The sequence below is a fragment of the Prionailurus viverrinus genome, chromosome A1 (assembly GCF_022837055.1).
Source record: "Prionailurus viverrinus isolate Anna chromosome A1, UM_Priviv_1.0, whole genome shotgun sequence".
Taxonomy (NCBI): domain Eukaryota; kingdom Metazoa; phylum Chordata; class Mammalia; order Carnivora; family Felidae; genus Prionailurus; species Prionailurus viverrinus.
In genome coordinates this window covers 138,474,541-138,495,914 of record NC_062561.1, presented here as the reverse complement: position 1 = coordinate 138,495,914, position 21,374 = coordinate 138,474,541, and the positions used below count along the sequence as shown (strand labels likewise).

General features: G+C 45.6%; 1 protein-coding gene across 1 annotated transcript; it reads right to left on the bottom strand.

The window, feature by feature from the left end:
* Positions 1-548: 548 nt before the first annotated feature.
* On the bottom strand, positions 549-1,469 carry TMEM174 (transmembrane protein 174). Its single transcript, XM_047864152.1, has 2 exons — positions 844-1,469; positions 549-654 (listed from the first exon to the last, which is right to left on the bottom strand). Exons 1-2 carry the CDS (start codon positions 1,467-1,469, stop codon positions 549-551), a joined length of 732 nt encoding a protein of 243 aa, XP_047720108.1.
* Between the last annotated feature and the right edge of the window lie 19,905 nt (positions 1,470-21,374).

Sequence of the window (21,374 nt, the reverse complement as noted above, 5' to 3'; positions counted from 1 at the left end):
TACTTTATTCAGCTGTTAAAATGTTTTGCAGCCGTTAAGATACCCAGAGCCCTCAGGGGACACCGGATGGCAACCGAGTTGTTTGGGGATCTGCAAACCCCCTTTGAGGGGCTGAGAACCAGCACTGGGAAATCTCCAGGTGAGCCTATTTTCTCTTGCCCACCTGCTGCCCACCCCCCACTCTCACTTCCATGGAAACTTCCAGAGTCCCAGCAGCCGTGATGTTTCCCTTGGCTGCCGGAGCTAAAATTGAGACACCAGTGCCTTCCTGGCAAGGGGTGGGTTGTGGACAAAGAAATAAAATTTCTGCCCATGAACCATATGCGGGAATGTCCAGCTGTACCAGAAGGAAATATCCCCCCACCCCGGGCCTAATTTTTACCAATCTGAGACATGTTGGTTCCCATTTCCCCTCCCACCGCACCCCCTTGAACGGTCTCCATCAGGCTGCCTAGGCTGTCCTACTGTCTAGACTCTGAAAGTCACAGCATCTGACACCTCATTCGTCAGCAACAATGACTTAAATCCTGTTCCCTCAGCATCATGGTCTAGCGAGGAAGGGAGTATATTTCCTCATAGGGAGGAGGAGAGAACCAGGTGGAGTCCTCTTCTCCCAGCTGTGTCTCTTCCAGCTGGTCAGCATCAGGGCCGGACCTGGCAGTGGGAGCAGAAAACACAGACCCGTTACAGCCCACGACGCGTGTCTCAGAGCCGACGCCGCCATCCTGGGAAGAGGCCACACAGACCTCGCATTCTCCCAACACCTTCCTTCTAGACCGGACAAAGTCACGGGCTGTGACTGTGACACCCAGAAGGGGAGCGTCCCCCCTCCACACCACGTACCTGTCATTTCCACCAGCCACCATCGAAGAGTAGTCTTGCTCTCCAATAAACGTGGCGTTGTCTGGAGGGTAGATGGTGTAGTACTGAGGAGGACTTGGCGTGGCCGTCACCACCCCTCCAGGTGGTATGAGACCACAGGGGTTCACCACTGGCTGCAGGTAGGCGGCGTTGATCCCAACGGGCTCTTGAGAGCCATAGGGAGGAGGGATATATTGCACCACAGTGGCCCCATGGAAGGTGATGGGCTGGTTGATACCAGTGAAAACAAATGATTGTCCTCCCGCCGTCTGCTCCGAATCCAGAGCCCTTTCCTCACTTTCTTTGCACACCTGGCAGTAGAGCATTTTGAACTTGCACACAGCAATCAGGATGAATGTCACTCCGACCGATAGCAGGATGGGCCCAAGGAGCTGGGTCCATTCAAAGTGAGAGACACCTTGGTATTTGATCCAGCCCATGATGGTGAACGTGATCCCCACCAGTCCCAGGAAGATGCCTGAGAAGAGCAAGGTGGCCCCTGCCTTGTCATCATCGGACACCTGGATGTCAGCGGTACTGGGTGTGTAAGGAGTGACCGAAAACACGTTGAGAGGGAAGTCGTCCAAGCGGCTGCCGCCCTGCTCCATCGTCCGCACGCAATCACCCCGCTTCCCAGAGGGGAAAGGGATTATGAGAGCTCCTCAGAGCACAGCAAAGCAATCACAGGCTCCGATTAGTTATGGAAGAACTTTGGGCCTCTGTGGTTAACAGAGTATAACAGGCAGAGGCCTGAACTTTGTTTAGAAGAGCAAAGGTCTGAGAAATGAAGCTTGAAGTTTTCTTATACATTGTCCACGATTGGCGGGCCTCTGTTTTACAATTCAATGACAAGCCCTTTCTCATTCACATTCATTCATTCATTCATTCATGAATTCAAAAAGTGTTTGAGCCTGTTCTTTTGTGCCATGAGGTGCTTTTCTAGATGCTAAAGGAACCTCTCCTGGGCCCTGTTTGCATCCTGCCAAAACCAGGATTCTAGAAATGGCAGAGGGACCTCCGGGGCCTCTGGCAGAGCAGGGGCCCTTGATGTACCCATCGCATGCTCAGACACCTAACCCGCTTTTCCTGCTGGGTCAACTCACTGGAAGGGAACAGACACACATTTCTTGACTGTGTCGTCCTTCCCACGTCAGCGGGCTCGACCTGTGATGACCCTTAACCACCCACAGCCCTCACCGAGCTCTTAGGCGCTGCTGTCTTCTGGTCAGCCCATATGCCTTTTGCTTTCAGCCTTGGGGAACAGTTCCAACCAGGGGTGAGGAAGGACCCCCTAGGAAACCTTCCTATGCACCACATCAGTGGCAAAAGTTGAATGAGCGTCAGGTATGACCTGGCATCTAGGGGACACCTGCTGCAGACCCTCCCTCTGTGGTGGCAGCACGGTCCCTGGTCTCCAAGGTGAAGTCGACACCGGCTCTTTTTTTAAAGGGAACATTTTTTTTTTATTAATTTTTTTTGAGGGGAGGGGTAGAAGGAGAGAGAGAATCTCAAGCAGGCTCCATGTTCGGTGGCTTTTTAAACCTGCTGTGTTCGCAACCAAACTCAAGCTAATTCAGGGAAGAAAGCTTGACCTTTAATGACATCATCGGTCATTCATGATTGCAGAACTCGAAAGCGGCCCCATAAATTTGTTCCTCCACAGAATAGTAACTGTAATCCCCTTCCTTTCCTGGACAGGCCTTACCCAAACAGATGTGTCTCTTTAGTGGTTAAATATTATATTAGCTCCCTTTCCCATTAATAAGCAGAGGTCTGGGAAAAGAGTTGCCCTCTTGCCCTAGACAAGGCTTCCAAACTTTCCTAATGATACAAATCACCAGGGCCACTTTCTTTAAGGGCAAAATCTAAGTTCCTAACTCAGACCAACAGAATCAAAACTTCCAAGGAAGTGTGAATGCCCCGAGTGGCTTTTATCATCGGAATCTTTGTTAACCTACTCCAAGTTAATCCCAAGTGCTGCTGGAAGACCAGTGGACTTTGTTTCCCACCAAAAACACCTCCCCTCTGCTACAGGACAAGGCCTGTTGTAATCTCTGACTTCATTTCCAGCTGGGAAAGCAAGCAGGTGACCCCCCTCGGATATCGTCCCAGATGTGTCCTTAAGCAGCCAGATGGGCTGGTGGTGCATTTGAAGCGCTCTGCCGCTTTTCCCATTGAGCTAGATCAAAGACCCAGAGAAGCCAGCTTTTCTCTCTAATCATAAAAATTCTGATCAGCTAGCCTGACATTCTTTTCATGCTCTTAATCCCTGAGTTAACAGTTGAAACAGTCCTTGGCATTTAGAAAAAGCTAGGCTTTCAAAATTCTTCTTCTAAATCACTGAGTTTATATTTTTCATTTGTCTGTAGCTATGTCCACTTGCACTAAGAGAGTAACTGGGAACACTGAAGGAGCAGGGCGGAGGGATCGCCTTTATGAAAATATCCCATGAGAGCAAAACTGGAATGACTTTCACAGCAGACAGTCCAGGAAATTCTCTTGTTACACTTTCAAGGTCACCTTGATTTAGCTTCTCCCTCCAAAAGCTCAAACTCTGTGTATATGGTAAATAACAATTAAAAAACAAAACAAAACAAACCCCTAACAAACTGAATTCAACAGCATATTAAAATGATTATGTGCTATGACAACTAAGTGGGATTTATTCTTGGAATGCAAGGATAGTTCAACATTCAAAAGCCAATCAATGTAATACATGAACAGAATGAAGGGGGAGGGGGGGAACCCAGTGCTTATATCCGGAAAAAAGTGTTAGGGTTCATTGAACATACTATGGACCAGGCATGATTCTGGATATTTTTTTTTAATTTTCTTTTTTTCAATGTTTATTTATTTTTGGGATAGAGAGAGACAGAGCATGAACGGGGGAAGGGCAGAGAGAGAGGGAGACACAGAATCGGAAACAGCTCCAGGCTCTGAGCCATCAGCCCAGAGCCTGACGCGGGGCTCGAACTCACGGACCGCGAGATCGTGACCTGGCTGAAGTCGGACACTTAACCGACTGCGCCACCCAGGCGCCCCGATTCTGGATATTTAATATGCATGGTATCATTTCATCCTTTTAACAACCAGGTTATAGTCAATCAAGAAAATGATGCTGAGCTCCAGGGCCTGGGGTCACTTGCATATTTGACCACTGCAGCTTCATGGCAGCGGGGCCCTGGACACCCACGACCACAAAATAACATCTGACTCTGCTTTTCCCTCTAAAGTCATTTTGACTTTAGTCATTTCTTAGTTTAGATCCTACTTAATTAATGATGTGCTTAATTTAATTCTTATATATACATGATTTGCATATGTAGATAACGTCTAGAATTATGTACGGTGTTACGTTTACATTTGAGTAGATTGCCTGTTATTTCAGCCATTAATGTATTTCAGCATGGAAAGAGACATTTAAAACAATAAGATTATTTTAGGATGAGAAAAGAAAAGAACCCTATGCTGGTAACTAAGCTCCAAACCATCCTTAGGTACTCTGCTTTAGCGAAGACTCTACCAAGGAGATTTGTCCTTTGCCAGGTGGCTCCATGTTAGGCTCTGCCCATAGGGTGCACTGGAGGGAGACTGCAAGAGAAAGAAATTACTATTTCCTGTTTTGCTTGCTGTCACTGTCAGTAGATTTCATCATTCTGGCTGTGACAGTTCCAATTTCTAGGCGTCCCCCTGCAACACACCCAGACCAGCCTCACCGTGCCCCTTCAAAAATACCAGCAATGTATTGTATATTTGCAAGGTGCCAAGAGAGTACATCTTAAAAGGTCTCATCACAAGAAAAATTATGTAACTATCCATGGTGATGGATAGTAACTATGTGGTATATGTGAAACTAACACAATGCATGTTGATTTAAAAAAAAAAAATGACCAGCACCAGCCAGACAGTGCTTCCTCCCCAGAGGTTTTTGGTTGTTGGTTTCGTTTACTAGATCACTGGTTTATTATGAAAGGATATAACACAGGAACAGGCAGATGGTATGGGGAAAGGGCGGAGCTTCCATGCTCTCTCCCTCCAAATCTCCATGTGCTCACAATCCTGGATATGAGCACACATGTGAACCTCTCCAGAGGTTCTTGGCCCAAGATCGTCAGATGCCAGCATTAGCTAAGCGCCATTTTCTACTCAGAAAGCTGGGTCCCAATTCCATGGGGTCTCTTCTCCAAGCTTCTGCGTTGTAATATAATTCCAGCCTCTTCCCTTTGCCCCCCAACCTGCTACTACCTGAGTTACGTCAGTGCTCACTTTGTGCTTTTTCAGTCCCCCAATATCTGTTTAATTTCCTATATTAAATCTTTCTATTAAAATAGCTGGTAAAGTTTCTGTTCCCCTAACTGGATCCTGACTGATACATAATATTAACAGTGGGGTTAGGAAACAGACCTACAAAAATGGGATTATGGGGTTGGTTTGGTCATTTCTTGGCCTCAAAGATAGTGCTGAGCTCCTTGTCAATGAAGAATGGGATGTTAGTAACCTATGGCATGCAGTAATATCAAAACTAATCAAAGCATCACTTGTAGTAGGCTGTGAGGAAGTTCCTGGTGAAGAAAGTGATGTAAGGACCAAGTGGCTGCTACATTTAACCACGGTGGTAGCAACAATGGACTATGAGGTCTGTGGGAGTAGGGTGGCTGCATTGGAGTGCCCTAGAATAGTTAAAAAGAACATTAACGAGCTCAAGGCTTTAAACTCTCAGCTCAAGTAATGGTCGGGAAACCAAAGAGCTTCTACGGTGGCCCTAAAAGAATGTCTTTTTTTTTTTCTAGTACCTGCAGGGCTGACCTCCCTAAAAATCAAACACACAACTCAAATATGCAGGTTACATAATTACGACAAAAGTTTAATTTGAAGCCTCATCAAGTATGTCCTATGCAAGGTCAGGGGCTTGTGAAGGATTGGGCTCCTGAGATTTAGAAGGAGGACCCCCATGGAAACTCAGATGAAGTTGATAATCTTGAGCCCCCAAGTCATTCTGAGCCATCCTTGTTAGCAGAAGCAACTGTGTCCTCTTACTGTTTTTGGAGACACTATGGTAACCTCAACTGAAGTAGCAAACGATGCCTCGTTTCCTCAAAATTCCTGCTAACCACCCCTCGTTGCCTCTGAACATAATGGATCAGTTTTCAGCACACTCTAGGGAAGTGGTACAAGGTTCTGACACAGGAGAAAAGATCTTACAGTCTCTGTGATCGAGGAAGTCTCTCCCTTCAATTTTAAAATTTGATTTTCATTGCAGTGACATTATGTGCAATGAAAACATCCAACTTCCACCTTGCAGCTGTTCAAGAATATTTAGCATTGAAACTTGACAAATACTTGGTGACTAAGCCAACTTTGTGAGCCTTTTGTCATTAAGGTGAGCAATTCATTCATTCATTTTGTACAAAATTTGACCCTTTGTAGGATATTTCTTATTCAATGACTAAAAATAAGAATAATTCATAAAGCAGTGGTTCTCAAAGCATGATCTCCAGATCACCAGCATCTAGCAGCTTGTTAGATGTTAGCAGCATCTAACCCCCTAGAAATGTGAATTCTTGGGGGTGCCTGGGTGGCTCAGTTGGTTAGGCAACTGACTCTTGATCTCAGCTCAGGTCTTTTTTTAAATTTTTATTTTAGGTTTTTTTTTTTTTTTTTTTTTGACAGAGAGAGAGAAAGAGAGATGGACAGAATGCATAAGCAGTGGAGAGGAGCAGAGGGAGAGGGAGAGAATCTTGAGCGGGCTCCATGCTTAGTGCAGAGCCTGACTTGGGGCTCTGTCCCACAAGCATGAGATCATGACCTGAGCCGAAATCAGGAGTCAGATGCTTAACCGATTGAGTCACCCAGGTGCCCCCCCCCCCCCCAGGATCCCATCTTATCGAAAATTTCTGTGTCAGTTATTATCGGAGTACCTGGGACATGTCCTCACAGACAACATTATAAACCCAAGCTGTCCCCCTATGGGTTACCCTCACTCTTCCCCTTGCTCTCCACTTGCAGCAGCTGTGGGATTAAACGAACCAGAGGCAAAATAACTCTCCTTAAGACGCAGTTACAACTAAAAAAACAAAAAAAAAGTAAAAAGGGGTACCTGGGTGGCTCAGTCGGTTGAGTGTCCAACTTCTGCTCAGGTCATGATCTCGCAGTTCGTGAGTTAGAGTCCCATATCAGGCTCCGTGCTGACAGCTCGGAGCCTGGAGCCTGCTTCGGATTCTATGTCTCCCTCTCTCTTCTCTACCCCCCACCCCGCACATGCTTTGTCTCTCTCTGTCTCAAAAATAAATATTAAAAAAAATTTTTTTTGAAGATGCAGTTACAACGACAAAGGAAAGCTAATCAACTAAAACTACATACTTCCAAGAAACAACTCAGGTTAGTGCATCTGCCATTTAGCAAATTAGTTGTTTGGGAGATCAACCCAGATCCATGACTCTATGTAGAATAAAGACTCGGTACATCATCGACATCTATGCTTGTGTCAAAACATTAAAAGTTGATCTCAGTCTTTCACTAATTGTTCAAATATGGCTTTTTGGCACATTAAAATGTATCTTTTGCGGCCCCTGAGTGGCTCAGTTGGTTAAGCTTCCAACTCTTGATCTCAGCTCAGGTCTTGATCTCAGGGTTGTGAGTGCCAGCCCCAAGTTGGGCTTCATGCTGAATATGAAGCCTACTTCAAAAAAAAAAAAAGTCTCGTTTGATGAAAGCACTCTTTTTGGTTTGGCTAACTCTTTCGACCTAAACTTTTTTCAGCCACATCTATAGAGCAGACCCACCTTCTTCTGAGGCAGTCATGACACTGACCTTGCAGGAAATTTCAGGTAGTGTTTTATTTGCTCGTTTGGTTGTGGTTTATGATTTTATAGAAATGGAATCACGTTAATCTTTGGCTCTTTTTTTACCTAGCAGCTCATACCATCTTTCCCAAATCCATACAATTTATTTTTAATATTCTCACGAAAAGGACTGCTTGATATGGTTACAGCTGAGCATTTCTCCAACAAGATATATCAAGATATGAAATTGAGATCAAGGATTAAGCTCATTTTTTGCCACAGTAATAAAATCCATAACCGGAATAAGAATCCAGGGTAAAAAAAAAACATTTAAACTTTGGTAGAGGCACTGTTGTGGCAAGAGTGTAGGAAAACAGACAACTTTAAGTTGTGAGAACCTAACTGGGTACAACGTCTTTTTTTGGGAACAGAGTGATTTGGCAATATCTATTACAATTGAAAATGCACATACAGTTGAATTCAAGAAGATGCAAGTATTTTCTTCTAGGAATGTAACCTACATATATATATTTTACACGAAAGAGTGTCTTAGCGGAATAGACAATGAATGTCTGCACTGTCAGTGCACAGCCTGCTTGGGATTCTCTCTCTCCCTCTCTCTCTGCCCCTCCCCACCCATCCCCCTCCCCACAAAAGAGCAAGCAGGTCTATAAGAACAGGTATGAGATGATCTTTAAGATGTGTTGTATACTGTTGTATAGTATATTTACTATGCTACCATTTGCAAGGGGAAAGTGGTATATGCTTGTCACTGAATGTATGTGCTTAAAATATCACTGAAAGGATACACAATAAATTGGGAAAGAGAAGTGGCTGGGTGTTCCAGTTATCTATGTATAACAAACAGTGATCTATATAACAAGCCACCCCCAAACATTGTGGCTTGAAACACAATTCCGTAGGCTGACTGAGTTTTGCTGGGCAGTCTGCTAGGAATGCAGCCATCTGTCAGCCCAAGACTTACAGACTGAGCTCAACATCCAAGATGGTTCACTCACACGGCTGGGAGTTCTGCTGGCTGTTGTTAGGAGCTCAGCAAGGTTGTTCACCAGAGCTCCTACCTGTGGTCTTTCCATGTGATTTTTCCCAGCACGGTGCCTGGCTCTCAAGAGGGAGTGTCCTAAGAGTGAGCATTCCATGGGTCCCAGGTGGAAGCTGCAAGGATCTTACGACCTAGCTTGGAAGTCTCAGAATATCACTTCCGTTTCATTCTGTTGCTCAAGCAGACCACTAAGCCAAGCCAGATACAAAAGGAATGGAATTAGATTCTTCCTCTCTATGGGAAGAGTGTCAAGGACACAGTGCATGTGGAATAGGAGATAATATTGCCATCCTCTGGAAATACAATCTTCCATAGAGAGATACTGACTTTTTTACCGTTTAGTCTGTGATACGTCTTGAACTTCTGTCCACATGGACATCCAAGTGTGTTTCAAGATTTTAGATCAACCACATTTGTAATTGTTTATGGTTGGTTAGTAACCTCATCCTTCTTTACAGACAAGTTCTCGGGAGGACTCATGGGGGTTACACTGTCACAGCCCTCAGTAACATCAAGTTCTGAATTGTCCTGAGTTTCTTGCACATTTTCACTGCTTGTCAGGCTTACCCATCAAACTTCCTGTTTTTAACCACCAACCCACAGTCTTAGTTAAAAATTGTAATTTTGAAATTATTATAGTTCAAAGAGATCAATGAAAAGTGACACTGAAACCACAAAAACAGAGTTATCAGAGAACTCTTGTGGGAAGTGAAACTAAGCATGGTCATGCATTTGTTAACAAAACATTTGATTTCAGCACATTGTGGTGGGAAGGAAACTGCTTTGTGGAAGCGTGTGTGTGTGTGTGTGTGTGTGCGTGTGCGTGAGATATCAAATGCCTGGAACCTCACCCTCGAGAGAGAGGATTCTGCGCTTAAATAAATGTCAGGTGTCTATAAATCAGTTGGAGGTGGATATTTGAAGGAAATCTCAATATTAAGAATTATCTACTAGCCAACTTGTTTCATTTACTTGAATTATGTCTGTGACCGCAGTTTATAGTCCTCTTTTACAATTAAAAAAAAAACCATGGTGGTTGAATCATAGCTATATAGTAGTCATGCAGAAAATCAAAATTGTCCCTGTGTATTTTACTTTAAGAATCACCAAATATTTGGGGGGGGGGGGGGTGAGGATCGCTGTAGTATGGACTCTGAGCATTCATCCCAGCCTCTTACTTGAGTTTCCTAATACCCATGTGAGGGGCACTGCCTCAGTTTTACAGGTGATTAATCTCAGCCACAGGAAAGGGTGTTATCTGACCAACCAGCAGGGCAGGAGGGCAATCTGTTTTCCTAAACTGTTTTTAAACCGCTCTTCCATGAAGGGCACGCGCCTGCTGATGAGCGATCCCTCTGTGTTCCTGAGCCAGGCTGCGTCTGCTGAGGGTCACTGGGACAGGCGGTTCTTAGGATGTTCTCTCCGACAACCTTTACATTTCTTTTTTCGACTGAACTGAATGTTACTTTGGTGGTGCTAGAATGTAAGTCACAGCCACTGACATTTCCAGCAGGCAATAAGGTGGGCCCCCCTAGGGGCGGAGCTCGAGGCCTGAGGATCTTCTGAATGGGGTAGGTCTGCATCAGGCAGTAGCTCCCTTCCAAATTTGGAAATTTAGGTACTTGTGTTTACAGCCATAAGAAGTTCTGGGCTCTTAAGGGAGCCGTGTAATTAGATTACACTCACCTGGATAATCCCTTTTTGCATCAACTGTGTCATATAACATAATGTAGTCACAGGAATGATATCCCATTCACAGGTTCAGGGGAATAAAGGGTATGGAATCTCTTGTGGGAGCAGGTAGGGCATTTTTAGAATCCTGCCTACCACATTCTGGTTCTGCTGCTGGGAGTCAAGAGAGCATTTAAGAACAAGTGATCAGATGAGAATGACTCTACTGGGGATATGTTTTCCCAGGCTTCATTGGCATTAATTGCTAGGTAGGTTTAGGTAACATTTGCAGTGGGTCTTATGGTCCTTAACGTGCACAATTTACCCTCATGCCATGGTTCTCACAGTGTGGGCGCAGGACCAGCCTCATCAGCATCATCTGGGACCTTGTCAGAAATGCAAATTTCGAGTCCCGTCCCAAACCTACTCAATTAGACGCTCTGGGTTTGTGGTCCTGAGATGTGTGTCATAACAGGTGATTCTGATGCTACTCAATTGAGAACTCTTTTTCTAAAGTAAGTCCCCAGTTTCTTTCTTTCCTTCCTTCCTTCCTCCCTTCCTGCCTTCCTTCCTTCCTTCCTTTTTCTTTCCTTCCTTCCTTCCTTCTTCTTTCCTCCTTCCTTTCTTCCTTCTTTCTTTCTTCCTTCTTCCTTCCTTTTTTCTTTCCTTCCTTCCTTCTTTTCTCCTTCCTTCCTTCCTTCATCCTTCCTTTGTTCCTTCATTCCTTCCCTCTCATTTCTGTGTGTGTGTATGTGTGCATGTGCATAAATCAGGCCATCTCTAGTGACTTCCGTTTCCAACAATCTATGATTCTGTGAATGTTATTAAAATGATTACAGTGTATAAACTAAAAGGCACATGTGTGCATCATCTGTGTGTGTGTGTGTGTGTGTGTGTGTGTGTGTGTGAGCTTACATACGCACAGTGGCTGAGAGCAGTCAAATCCTGGGTCCACTAATTACTAGCTGTGTAGCTGGGGCGGCTGCTTAGATTCTCTGAGGCTCAGTTTCCTCATTTATAAAAGAGGCTGCTAATAGTACCTACTTCGGAAGGGCACGAGGATCGAGTGAGACGACATGGAATGAGTCCGTAGCCTAGTGGCTCAGTGACTGTCAGCTGTAGTTATTTTATCTTGCTACATTTATTTAAGTGTTCCCCTTGGGTTCTTGAGGAGCTGGGTCCCTAGTAGGGCTGGAGTACCAGGCCCAAGTCAGGAGGCCCTGAAACCACTGCCCGGATACTAAGGATTAGCTGAAGGTCAAGATGAAACTTCTCTGATTCTCAGGGTCAGTTTAAGTCATCCCACTACAAAGGGAGTCATTTGGGTAGAGTGTGTACATAATCCTGTGGCTGCCTCAGTGTCCTCCCCTGGGAAGCTTGAGGAGATCACATAGCAACATAGAATCAGCTGAAATGTGGAGAAAAGAAGCTGCAAACAGTGGGCCTCTGTTATCTGTGTGTGTCTGTTTATATGTTTATTTTTGGTTTCTAATTTTCTTGTTGCTTTTCTTTGTTTTGCATCTTGAAAGGAGCAGAAATAGTTAAGGCCTGGAAGAGGGTCAGGATGTGCCTCTGTGAGGAAGCGTGTCAGGTGGGACACCCCTCATCCCCCCCCCCTGCCACCTGACTTCAAGGGACCCTCATCCCACCCCGACTTCATGGGCCTCACCAGTCAGGCTTCGAGGGATCTCCCCAGAGCTCGCTAAGAGGCCTGAATAAAGATGAAGACCTCGTGGAGCCAGACACAGGGAGAGAGAAGAGGCCCCTCAGCAGGGTCTGCTTCCTCCAAGGGGAGCTCCGCACTCCTCAACCTTCTGGGTCATCCTCCTGTGAGCTGATGTGGGAGGGAAAGCAGAGGCCACCCAGTGTGAATTGCTGCTGTCTGAAATGGAAGCCATTCTCTCACGCGTAGGCAGGCAGTGACATGAGGGGCTGAGCCCCACAGCTGCTCCCCACCCGCAGCCTGTTCCCAGGCACCACATGGCTCCTTTAAGCTTCGATGCCACCAAGAGAGTGGCCCAGCCTGGGAGACACTGCTCTGCTAACAACCGCTAATAACCACAGGAACTCTCCCGGTGGGATGCGGATGCTGGCCTGGTCCTCTTCAGCCCCAGGAAGAGGAGTTGGAGCTTGCCGATATGTGCGCTATTCGAGGTGGGTCTCTGGCTGAGGTCTTAAGCGGCTGCCATATGTCCACCAGTCTTATGCAGGAGGTGAGCTCCCCCAGTGAGAGCTCTTAGGACTGCAGACCGGCCAGGTTCCTGGAAGGCCTCACCATTCAGAGTTAGAGGCCCAAAGGTGCACTCATAACCATTCTTGCCATCCAACACTTCTCGTATTCCCCATTAATGTGTCTGCATGTTAATCCACTTGGTCCCCTTCATGCAGACCAAAGTTGGCCAATGTGGGGAGTGATTACAGATACTGCCTTCTCCCCTCTGTTGCTCCAGAAAGCCCGTCAATAATTTGATTCCAGTTAGCTGGAACCCCGGGTAACAGAACATTCTGCAACGGTAAACAATGTTTATAAAATGTTTATAAAAAAAATTTGGAAACCAACACCCAGCATCCTGAGGATATATTTTTTAACTGGTGCTGGGTAAAAAAGTGTTAGAAAAAAAAAAAATGAAGTCCGTAGCACAATATAACATATGAAAATAAAAGATCCATACACAAAAGAATACTCCTAAAACTACAATGATATTTTTCACATTGATGTGGTTGCCTGTTTGGAGTAAAGAGATTAGCGCTTGGAATGGAGAAAGCAGGGAGAGGGGAGGAGAGGGGGTGGAGCGGGGAGGAGGGGAGTGGGGGAGGAGGGCGCAAGGGAGGGAAGAGGAAAAGGGTGGGGGAAGGGGGAGGGAGGAGGAAGGGGCGGGCGAAGGGAGGGGAAAAACTTGTAATGATGATAGCCAACTATGTCTCAAGGAGTATGAGTAACTCTGTCCTCTAGAATGAAGTTACAAGACAAAAGGTAAGAGAAGAAGCAAGCCGTCGACTTGTGATTTCACTTTACAGATGGAGAAACCAAGGCTCAGAAGCATGAATTCTTTGGTTCTGAGGTGTCACGGCCATCAGGGGCAGAAACCAGGTATTTTGACTCCACTGCTCTTTCTACTATGTCACACTGCTGCACAAGTATTTACAATACCTTGATTCTTGCCCTTCTAATGAGTAATTAATTTGGTTATAGTTTTAACAAGAGAGGTTGATCATCGCCGGTCCAACTCATAACCTTCTCCTCCTGGAAGCTACCCCACGCTGCACGAAGACAGTAGCCCCGCTGGCCACCAGACGACCTAGCCCTCCTCCTCTTGAGGTGGGCATCTGATGCAAGGGCAGCCTTTCCACAGATAGGGGGAAGGCTGGCCAACCATCCTGGTTTGTGTTGGACTGGGGGGTTCCCAGAAGGCAGGACTTTCAGTGCTAATTCCAGAAAAGTCCTGCGCCAACTAGGACAAGTTGTTCACTCAGGCGGGAAGGGACTTATGACCTGTGAGCTCGGGTTCCAAACCACAGAATAGGCAACCAGCTTCTCAGAAACTGGGAAACTAAAAGACTGGGCCTGTCACCTGAAATAGAAGGGCCATGATATAGAAAAAGGGCAAGGAGAGTTGAAGAGCTGCCGTGTTGATCACATGGAAACAAAACTTACGAGCAGAAACTCTGAGCAAGTAGAGGACACTGACTGTATTTTAGGAAAACTGACTTTCAGTAGCTTCTTCCTTAAAAACCACCATGGCCAATTGCAGATCCTTGTGGAGACTCTTTCCAGATGCTTCTGTTTGTTGCTGCTGCTGCTGCTTCTGCTTTCATTGCCAAGGAAAGGGCTACAGCAGACTCTTCCATATTAAAGCAAGTTCCCTCCAAATCATGCTGCTTATCTTCCGAATTGAAACGAAATGAGCAAAATCCAGCACACTTAGAAATTTCAAGTTGGCAAACCCCAGAGTGACTCTTCCTGACTCCCACCTCACATTTTTGGAGCTCAGGAAGCTCTTAATCAGCCAAAGCTGATGTAGCAGACTGTTTTTCCCAAAGAGAGCCGTGACAACATTTCCCATCTTTCATCCTCTTCTTACATTATTTGACACCCTGTGGCTACTGTGAATGTTGGCTGCTGATGGCTCACAGCTGATCCCAGTCCAGAGACTTGCCCTTGGCCCATGGGAGCCTTCTCTCCCAGAGGAATATGCCGACCCCCAAGGGAACACCCAGCCCAAGCCAAGCTGACACAGGGGTACAAAAGGCCAGCCTCACTGCGTCACAGAGGACCAATCCAGTGGCACGATTCTTGCTTCACTACTTGGTGGGATCAGGCTGTCTCTCGTCTCCAGCTGAGGCCACATCCTTGCTGAGCGTCCCCCCCACCTTGCACCCCTTTTTTCTTTCCTTGCTCCTTTCCCCGTGTAAGTACTTCCTTAACTAAGAATCCCCCACTCAAGGGTATTTCTGGAGATCCCAACCCAGGACACGCTTCCGGGGAAAGTAACAATTGTGCACTTTCGACTGAAATCTATGTGTGATTTTTTTGTGATTGGCTATTAGCTTCATTTAACAGCATTTATTGGCGACCCATGATACACATAAAGTGTGAAATAAGGCCTGGCTTTTACAGTCAAGGAATTTATATTGTAGTAGGGAGGACTTACAAGTAACCACAAACTCTACTCCAAGATAGAATTCAGTATGAACGACAACAAAGTTAAAAACCTAATTCTGGAATGTAGAGAAAGGGGTGCTTGATTTTGACCTGCAGAATCAGGAAAGAAATAGGCACGGGGAGGTGGCATTTCAACCGAGACTCCAAAGGCGGTAGCATCTTGGTAGCCAGAAGACACAAGGAAGGACATTCCAAAGGTGGGAACAGTGTGGAAAAGGCACACATTCCCGGGATGCATGCTGTGCTCTCTACACACCAGAGAAGCAGTCTGTCTGCTACGGTAAATTTGCTTATCTCTGTTCTGTCCAATATGTGTTGAGCCAATCTTTTTTTTTTTTAGGTTTAACTCTCAGAGGGCAATATTATTTCTCTTATTTGTGTGTTTCTGGAAGGAAGCCCTATTACAGCCCCAAATATTGATAACCGAACCATGAGGTGTTACTTGCGGCAGCCACCAGAGGGACCTCCTAATGGTAAAAATGGCTCTACAGGGATGACCAGAGCCTTCTGCTCGCCTCATTACCCGTAAGTTAGCATCATCCATAGACAGGAGAAGCCCAGTCTGATGTCTACTCTAAAGCGCCTCCCTCCAGGTAATCACTACCTCTGAGCCCCAAACCGAATCTACTTGGACATCTGCCTTTGAGCCTGTCGGCCATACCCCACGGGAGCAAGACCCTGCTACAGCCTGCATCCAGGTACCATTTTGTCCCAGAGCCTTTCTTCTTCATTTTCACATATGCACAAGTTGGGGCTTTGCACAAAGGAAGTCAAGTTGTAAAATAAAATTTTATCTTCCTGCTCTGCCAGTCTCTTCCCAACGAGAATGGATCCCAGTCAAGTTAGAAGCTTTTCAAGCAGGTATTCAGGACCAAAATACATTGGAGTTGGCTCCAATGGCTACAGGCCTGTGACTTTTTCACAGCCCTGCAAGGAGACCACAGCAAGAAACTGAAAAGACCTTAAAGGAGGGTATTATCTAGGAAAGTCGGCGATTCACCCAGAGGCACACTCCCAGTCTGCTTTGCCCCAGAAGGGTCGGTGTGTGTGGACGACCTAACTGTCCATCTCTCCGGGAGATTTCATGTGATCTTCCTTGGTATCTTTCTCCGCTTTGCTACTTTTTCTATGCCTTTCAGTCATTTCGCGGCTTAACTTTATTCACCATCTCAGACTCCTCATATGTTTTTCTTTATTCCCTCCTCTTCAGACTTTCTTCCCGAATTAACTGACTAGAAGGAGGCCAAGATCCACATCTACGCGAAAATGAGGTTTAGGTTTTTTGCTTTTTTTTATTGATGTATAACTGATCCACCACATTATATCCGTTTCAGGCATGCCACATAATGATTTGACATTTGTGTACATTGCAAAACGGTCACCACAATAAGTGTACTTAATATCCATCACCATACATCGTTACAAATGTTTTTCTTGTGATGGATTTACTCCCAGCAACTTTCAAATATGCAGTACGATGTTACCAAAGAAGTCACTCAACTCCAAAGCTGGGAAAGTACCATGTGTGGTGGGCAACTGGCTGAGTGATGCTGGTATCTTACTCACTATTTCAAAACACCCCATATCTTTGTCACAGCTCCCCCACCCCCCACCGTTGCCTTCCCTCTATCTCAGAGAAGCCTCTTCTTGCTAAGCCCCTTTCCACCTGGGTTATAATCTTATCTCTTCCCTTAACTAGCCTGTCTCCCCCTACCTAGCCTCTCCCCACCGATCTCCAGACACTCAAAACCCTCTCCTTTCTTCCCTACCTCATGCTGTCTTCCACAGCCATCCAACTGTTGCCCCAAACTTCGCGAAAAATCGTTGGCACAGTGTGCCTCCATATCCTCCCTCCTGCATAATCCCTACAATCTCCCCCCCCCCCCCAACCATTCCAGGGGAAATTTCTCTGGCCCCGACAGTCTGATCCAGGGAACTTTCTACAGCCCTTAACTTCCGGCGCGGGGGCGGTTCTGTAACATCTCACACCATCTAAGGCACCTCAGCACCTGAGAAGGCACAGACTCCTCCCCTTGAGACTCTGCTCTCCTCTCTTCGCTGGCTCCTCCCCCTACTTGTGAAAGGCACACTTTGCTGAGAAAGAGCTTCCAGATTTCTTACCCTTCCCTCACCATCTCCAGGACCTCACTTGCCAAAAAAGCCCTGGGCAGTGTGTCAGGGTAGGTCCGAGGGAGGCATTTTTATGCCAAAATGTAACCTTTTGTAAGACGTGTGTAGCCTTATAGAAGGTGCCGGTGTAAAGCAGGTTTTCACTGTTTAACAAACAGGGTCACCTGGGCCTTGTTCCCCTCGCCGCCGTGCATTTGCATTTGCTGTAAGACTTGCAGGGAGAGCCCCGTGCAGGCTCAGAGAAGGTTCAACAATGCAGGGTGGGTAACTAACCATTCACCTCCCTCCTGCCAAGGCCAGCAGAGAGGTGGCCCCAGCCCTGGTGCTCCTGACACACGTTTTGAGAGTCTCCCTGCACCAGCGAGCAGCCAAAGAAGCCAGAAGGCAAACAGGTATTCGTAATGCTCTTTGTTGCTGGGATTCTGTTCAAAAACAAGCAGTTAGAAGAATTCAGAGAAAATCATGACTCTCGCCCTGTCCTCATAAGTATCTGTCTGGGTCTAAGAAAAACTTGTAGACTTAAGAGGAAACCATAACACCTCAACATTAGCTTCCCCCGCCCCCCAACCCCCAGTGGTTGTTGTTATTGTTGTTATGATTATTGTTATGTAATGTTGAAAAGTCAGAAACGTCGAAACTGCAGTGAAAATCTATATACCACCCCCCCCCACCTTCTTCAGCAATTATTCATATCTGCCAGGTCTGTTTCGTCTCGCTGTTTTTGTGTGCATTTTTTAAAACAATTCTGTACGTCGCTCAGCACTCACCACGGTAAGGGTAGTCACCAGCTGTCACCATACAGCCTTATTACAATATTTTTGACTCCCATATTCCCTATGCGGCACTTTTCATCTCTGTGCCTGATTTATTTTATACTGGAAGTTATAATCTCCTTCACCTGTTTCACCCACCCTCTCACCCCTCCTCCCCTCTGGCAACCACCAGTTTGGTCTCTATTTATTAGTCTGTTCCTATGTTTGGTTTGGTTTTGTTTTGTTTTTTAGAGTCCACATAGAAGTGGAATCATACGATATTTGTCTTTGTCTGACTGCTTTCACTTAGGATTATAGCCTCAAGTTCCATCCCTGTTGCAAATGGCAAGATTTCATTCTTTTTAATGGCTGAATAATATTCCATTGTGTGTGTATACCACATGTTTATCCACTCCTCTATCAATGGACACTGGGCTGCTTCCATATCTTGGCTATTGTAATTAATGCTACAGTAAGCATCTGGGTGTATATATCTTTTCAAATTAGTGTTTCTGTTTTCTTTGGGCACATAGCCACTAGTGGAATTACTGGATCCTATGGTATTTCTATGTTGAATTTTTTGAGGAACCTCCATACAGTTTTTCAGAGTGGCTGTATCAATTTACATTCCCACCAGCAGTGCTCGGGTTTCCTTTTTCTCTACATCTTCACCAGTGCTTGTTATTTCTTGACTTTGTTATACTAGCTATTCTGACAGGTGGAAGGCGGTATCTCATTGTGGGTTTGGTTTGTATTTCCCTGATGATGAGTGATGTTGAGCATCTTTTCATATGTATGTTGGCCATTTGGATATCTTCTTTGAAAAGATGCCTGTTCAGGGGCGCCTGGGTGGCGCAGTCGGTTAAGCGTCCGACTTCAGCCAGGTCACGATCTCGTGGTCCGTGAGTTCGAGCCCCGCGTCGGGCTCTGGGCTGATGGCTCAGAGCCTGGAGCCTGTTTCCGATTCTGTGTCTCCCTCTCTCTCTGCCCCTCCCCCGTTCATGCTCTGTCTCTCTCTGTCCCAAAAATAAATAAACGTTGAAAAAAAACTTTAAAAAAAAAAAAAAAGAAAAGATGCCTGTTCAGATCCTCTGCTCATTTTTTCATTGGATTGTTTGGGGGTTTTTGGTATTGAGTTGTGTAAGTTCTGTATATGTTTTAGATGTTAACACCTTATCAGACATGTCATCTGCAAATATCTTCTCCCCTCTAGTAGATTGCCTTTTCTTTTTGGTGATGGCTCCCTTCATCGTACAGAAGTTTTTTATTTTTTTTTAAATTTTTTTTTTTTCAACGTTTATTTATTTTTGGGACAGAGAGAGACAGAGCATGAACGGGGGAGGGGCAGAGAGAGAGGGAGACACAGAATCGAAACAGGCTCCAGGCTCTGAGCCATCCGCCCAGAGCCCGACGCGGGGCTCGAACTCACGGACCGCGAGATCGTGACCTGGCTGAAGTCGGACGCTTAACCGACTGCGCCACCCAGGCGCCCCCAGAAGTTTTTTATTTTGATGTAGTCCCAATACCTTGCTTTTGTTTCCCTTGCCTGAGGAGACGGTGTTGCTCAGCAGATAGCTGAGAGATTACTGCCCGTTTCCTTTTAGGGGTTTTATGGTTTCAGGTCTTACATTTGGGTCTTTAATCCATTTTGAGTTTATTTTTGTGTATTATGTAAGAAAGGGGTACGTGTTTTTGTTCTTACTGAACCATTGGCAAGTAAGTGGTAGACGTCATGATATTTCAATCCTAAATACTTCAGCTAAGAATATACCTAAGAATAAGGACATGATCATACCTAAGAAGATTAACAATCATTCTGTAATATTATCTAAGAGCCATGCCCTATTCAAAATTTCCCAATCATCCTAAGAATCTTTTATAGCTTTGTTTTCACTAAATTAGAATTCAGCTGAGATTGACACATTACAGTTTGTCGTTATTTCTTTTTAGTCTACTTTTTAAAAGTTTCAAAAAAAATTTTTTTTTCAACGTTTATTTATTTTTGGGACAGAGAGAGACAGAGCATGAACGGGGGAGGGGCAGAGAGAGAGGGAGACACAGAATGGGAAACAGGCTCCAGGCTCTGAGCCATCAGCCCACAGCCCGACGCGGGGCTCGAACTCACGGACCACGAGATCGTGACCTGGCTGAAGTCGGACGCTTAACCGACTGCGCCACCCAGGCAACCCTGAACGTTTAACTTTATAAGAAACTGCTGAAGTGTTTCCCAAAGTGTTTCAACATTTTACGCTCTTACTGGGAACATATGAGACTTCTGGTTTCTCTACATCCTCACCAGTGCTTAATACTATCTTTTGCTTTTTGGCATTTTATTGGGTGTGTAGTGATCTCAGGGTGGTTTAAAAAATTTTTTTAACATGTATTCATTTGTGAGAGTGAGAGAGACAGAGCATGAGTGGGGAAGGGGCAGAGAGAGAGGGAGACACAGAATCCGAAGCAGGCTCCAGGCTCTGAGCTGTCAGCCCAGAGCCTGACACAGGGCTCGAACTCACGGACTGCAAGATCATGACCTGAGCCGAAGTCGGACGCTCAACCGACTGAGCCACCCAGGCGCCCCCCTTTATTTTCTTTAATTTTTTTTTTTAAACATCAGCATGGTTTAATTTGTATGTCTCAGATCGCTAGGGAAGCTGGACATCTTCTCATGTGTCTATCGCTCATATATATAGTACAGCTGACCCTTGAAAAACATGGGCTTGAAGTGGGCAGGTCCACGTTTATGCAGATTTCTTACAATATAGTAAATGCATTTTCTATTCCATATGATTTTCCTAACATTTTCTTTTCTCTAGCTTACTGTATTATAAGAATACAGTACATAATACATATAACATACAAAATATGTGTTAATTGGCTATTGATGTTATGAGTTAAAGCTTCGGGTCAACAACAATAAGCTAATTGTAGTTAAGTTTTGGGGGAGTCAAATGCTATACACAGATTTTTGACCACACAGGGGATGGCGTCTCAGCCCCCACGTTGTTCAAAGGTCAACTGTCTGTTAAAATATTTGCCCTTTAAAACTTGGGTTATTTGTTATTGATGTGCACCTATGCATTTTTGCCAGGTTTATTCATTATTATTTGTTTGTTTGTTAGAGAGAGTGGGAGTGCAAGCTAGGGAGAGGGGCAGAGACTAAGACAGAATCTCAAGCCGGCTCCATACTGAGCATGGAGCCCACTGAGGGAGCATAACCTGAGGCATGATCAAGAATCAGACACTCGGGGCGCCTGGGTGGCTCAGTCGGTTAAGCGTCCGACTTCAGCCAGGTCACGATCTCGCGGTCCGTGGGTTCGAGCCCCGCGTCGGGCTCTGGGCTGATGGCTCAGAGCCTGGAGCCTGCTTCGGATTCTGTGTCTCCCTCTCTCTCTGACCCTCCCCCGTTCATGCTCTGTCTCTCTCTGTCTCAAAAATAAATAAACTTAAAAAAA

Excerpts from the sequence above, each read along its gene's own strand:
- TMEM174 (XM_047864152.1), bottom strand. The coding sequence starts at position 1,469 with ATGGAGCAGGGCGGCAGCCGCTTGGACGACTTCCCTCTCAACGTGTTT. Across the intron at positions 655-843 it reads GTGGCTGGTGGAAATGACAG|GTCCGGCCCTGATGCTGACC; the intron begins GTACGTGGTGTG and ends TCCCACTGCCAG.